The sequence below is a fragment of the Haliaeetus albicilla genome, chromosome W, assembly GCF_947461875.1.
Source record: "Haliaeetus albicilla chromosome W, bHalAlb1.1, whole genome shotgun sequence".
In the NCBI taxonomy this organism is placed as follows: Eukaryota; Metazoa; Chordata; class Aves; order Accipitriformes; family Accipitridae; genus Haliaeetus; species Haliaeetus albicilla.
In genome coordinates, this window is record NC_091515.1 from 37,422,264 (window position 1) to 37,425,583 (window position 3,320).

General features: G+C 46.9%; 1 protein-coding gene across 1 annotated transcript; it reads left to right on the forward strand.

Moving 5' to 3' along the window:
* The first annotated feature begins 343 nt into the window (after positions 1-343).
* Positions 344-2,801, forward strand: LOC138683354 (small ribosomal subunit protein uS12). The gene is made up of 4 exons (XM_069775061.1): positions 344-500; positions 1,002-1,161; positions 2,049-2,169; positions 2,606-2,801. Exons 1-4 carry the CDS (start codon positions 497-499, stop codon positions 2,750-2,752), a joined length of 432 nt encoding a protein of 143 aa, XP_069631162.1. The 5' UTR covers positions 344-496; the 3' UTR covers positions 2,753-2,801.
* Positions 2,802-3,320: the final 519 nt, after the last annotated feature.

The following is a 3,320-nucleotide window of genomic DNA, read 5'->3' on the forward strand; positions in this document are numbered from 1 at the left end:
CCCCTGTGGCTCCTCCGCAACAACTACTGGTATCCAGATGTCATCACCTGTTTTTAACTGCAAGAGGGAAAGAAATTCTCTGCTGCTGCGGGCGCCCATCTCACACCGTTGAGGAACGACGGCCCCTGCGCCGCCGGGTAACACAACACGCCGCTACACAACAACACAGGCTGCGTGCCCAGCCAAGGACTGCGGGATGTGCTGCTAAAATTAGAAGTGACAGTAGAGCTACTTATCCTCTCTTACCGCCTCGGTGTGCAGGGTTGCGGGGTGATTTGGTTTTGCAGCTGCACGGGGACGTCCCCCAGGCGGGTCCGTCATAGCCCCTTCCTCGGGGGAGCCTCACGCGAGCGGTGACGACCAATGCCGGTCCCGGATGGGAGTTTCCAGTCAGGCGCGACATGGTCACCCCAACGCGGGTCCTTGCGGCCGCAGCTAACTGGCGCGGCGCACTACAGGCTTCTCTTTTTTTCAGCTTGACAGGCGTGGTGGCAAGATGGGTGAGTGTTGTAGCGGCGACCTTGGAGGGGATGGGGGAGAAGGAGAGACAGAGACGTAGCGGCGACCTTGGGGGGGACTGGAGCGGGGGGGGAGAGGGGAGTGTGTGTGTTGTAGCGGCGATCTTGGGGGCACTGGGACTGGGGGAGTGTGTGTGTGTGTGTGTGTGTGCGCGCGCGCGCGCGGGGAGAGGCGGCCCAGAGCGCTCCCCCTCACTGTCCCGCGAGTCTTCTCCACTGGCTCTGGGCCTTTGCGACGTCCCTAGGCTTCGGTGTTAGCAGTGCCTCCGTTAGCCTTTCTCCCCTATTCCCCCTTGCTGCCTGTCGGTAGTGATATTGTGGGTCCCTGTTGTGCCCCCACACACACGCGCGCGCGCGAGGAGGTCTGCGGTCTCGCGTGCCCCGCGGCCGTTGGTCGCCGCTGGGTTGCCTCCTGAGGCCTGCGAGGGGCGGTGACGGCAGGAGCTTCTCGGTGACCTCCAGGTCTCTGCCGGTGTTTTCTAGGGAAGTGCCGTGGGCTCCGTACCGCTCGGAAACTCCGTAGCCACCGCCGCGATCAGAAGTGGCACGACAAACAGTATAAGAAGGCCCACTTGGGCACTGCGTTGAAGGCCAACCCCTTCGGCGGCGCTTCTCACGCCAAGGGAATTGTTCTGGAAAAAGTGTGGGTAAAACTTCATGGAGTGCACCTTTACGGCCTTGCAGGTGCTGGGGGTAGTTTGCCGTGGGATGGGGACAGCTTGTGCTTGTGCCAGGTTAGGGGTATGCGAGAGCATGCTCAGCAGTGAGCCAAGTCGTGGCACAAGCACCTGGTGCTTGTGTCTGACCCACAGCCACCTAATGTACAGTGTAGGCTATTCTGGGTTGTAGTCCTTGAAGTCACCAGGAAAATTCCTGGTAATTTGGGACCTTTGAAAGATCCCATATGTGACTTTAAAGAAGAAACACCTCCAAGTTGCTTTTTCTAAATGTGTTAGAGTTTTTCTACCTGAAGTATGACAAATTTTTATTATTTTGTAGCTTCTATATACTAGATTGAAAACAGTTGGGTTTTTTAGGTGACAATGCTAAAGGTATTTGTTCTCATATACTCAGTGTTGGGTTTGAAATTGTGTATAACCTTTAGAAGAAGAAGAATTTTACTTAACATTTAAGTTTAGTTTGGGTAGGGGGTTCAGTGTGTGTGCTTTGTTTGATGCAGCCAGCAAGTATCAAAGGTTCCATCTGCTTGTGTTCTGGATTTTTGTTAGTAACTTACAATTTTTGTTAGGATACTCTCAGGATTCCAAGGTGTTTCTTTTTCTTTTCCAAATTTTTAATGACTGAGTATTTGTCTCTAGAAGACTTGCTTTCAATTTTTACTCTGTTTAGTAACTAAGTCTTTGGATATTGCATAGCTCTATGTAGATCACTAATAGTTTTTGCTTTTGAAATACACATGTGACTTATGGTTAGTACAAAATAACATAGTGATTGATGGTATTGTAATGAATATCTGCTAATTTATCAAACAGATTTTTGCTAATATATTTTAATGCACTTCTGTTTTAGTGGAGTAGAAGCTAAGCAGCCTAACTCTGCCATCAGGAAATGTGTCAGAGTCCAGCTGATCAAGAATGGCAAAAAAATAACAGCTTTTGTTCCCAATGACGGTTGCCTGAACTTCATTGAGGTGAATAATTTTCAAGAAACAACCTATAGAAAGCTGTGTGTGAAAGTAAAGAAACACATAATTGATAGAATCAGGTGATGGCTAGACAAGGGTTCATGGTATTCTGAACCGTGTATATCTTAATGTTGTATCTGCAGAAGCAGATGAGAAGTGCCAGAGGTGGTTTTGTACTTTTCACTTGCTAAGGTAAGCTGGTCCTCAGCAGTACTCCTGCAAGCTAAATGATACCTCAGCTTATGTTTCCTTCCCTTCTCCAAAATACTGAGGGGGATAATCCATAATTCATGTATATCTATCAATAGACTTCAGTATTTACTGTCTTTCCACCCTTTCCTTAGAAAGTCTCTGATGTGGCTCAAATTTAATGGAAATTAATTTAGAAGTATGTACAGGTTTAATGTTTATAGCTCTGTTTTTGCACTGTCTTTCATTCTAGGAAAATGATGAAGTTCTGGTTGCTGGTTTTGGTCGGAAGGGTCATGCTGTTGGTGACATTCCTGGAGTTCGCTTCAAGGTTGTCAAAGTAGCCAATGTTTCCCTGTTGGCCTTATACAAGGGCAAGAAGGAGAGACCAAGATCATAAATTGATGTGCCAAGAATATAAATTAAACTTGTATTTGGAAAAACTCTTATACTTGTTATGTAAGGCTTATGATGTGGTGATGTGGGGGTTGATGGTTGTTGTGGTGGTGTTTTTGGGTTGGGTTTTTTTTGTTTGTTTGTTTTTTAACGTATCTGCAAGTGACATAACTCACAGATGTCAGGGCATGCTGTCGTTTTTTGTTTGTTTTTGGTTTTTTTTGTTTTTATGTTTGCAGATGGCGTTTTCTTTTGTAAGAAAGCTTTGCTTTAGACTGACAGAAGAAAGCCAGAGCATCTTTATAACCAGTAGGTGAGCTTAATAAGCACTTAAGCATTTGCAAATTTACCTTTGTGTTCAGCAGAACTACACAGCTACCTACCTGCCAGGAACTTCAGAGACTTGCTTCATAGAATGCAAGGGTGTTTTAGTGCTTTGTGCACCATCCTTGATTGCCAGCATCTCCATGAAGGCTACTTCAGCCTAATAACTAGAGTAGCAACTGTGTTGTCATCGGGATGGATTGATAAATCCCTCTTCTGTAGACCCTTTTTCCTGAAAGCAGCCATGA

Bases quoted from the DNA above. Each gene is read 5' to 3' on its own strand.
- LOC138683354 (XM_069775061.1), top strand. The intron at 1,162-2,048 runs GTGGGTAAAACT...CTTCTGTTTTAG, and splicing joins GGAATTGTTCTGGAAAAAGT to TGGAGTAGAAGCTAAGCAGC. The intron at 2,170-2,605 runs GTGAATAATTTT...CTTTCATTCTAG, and splicing joins GTTGCCTGAACTTCATTGAG to GAAAATGATGAAGTTCTGGT.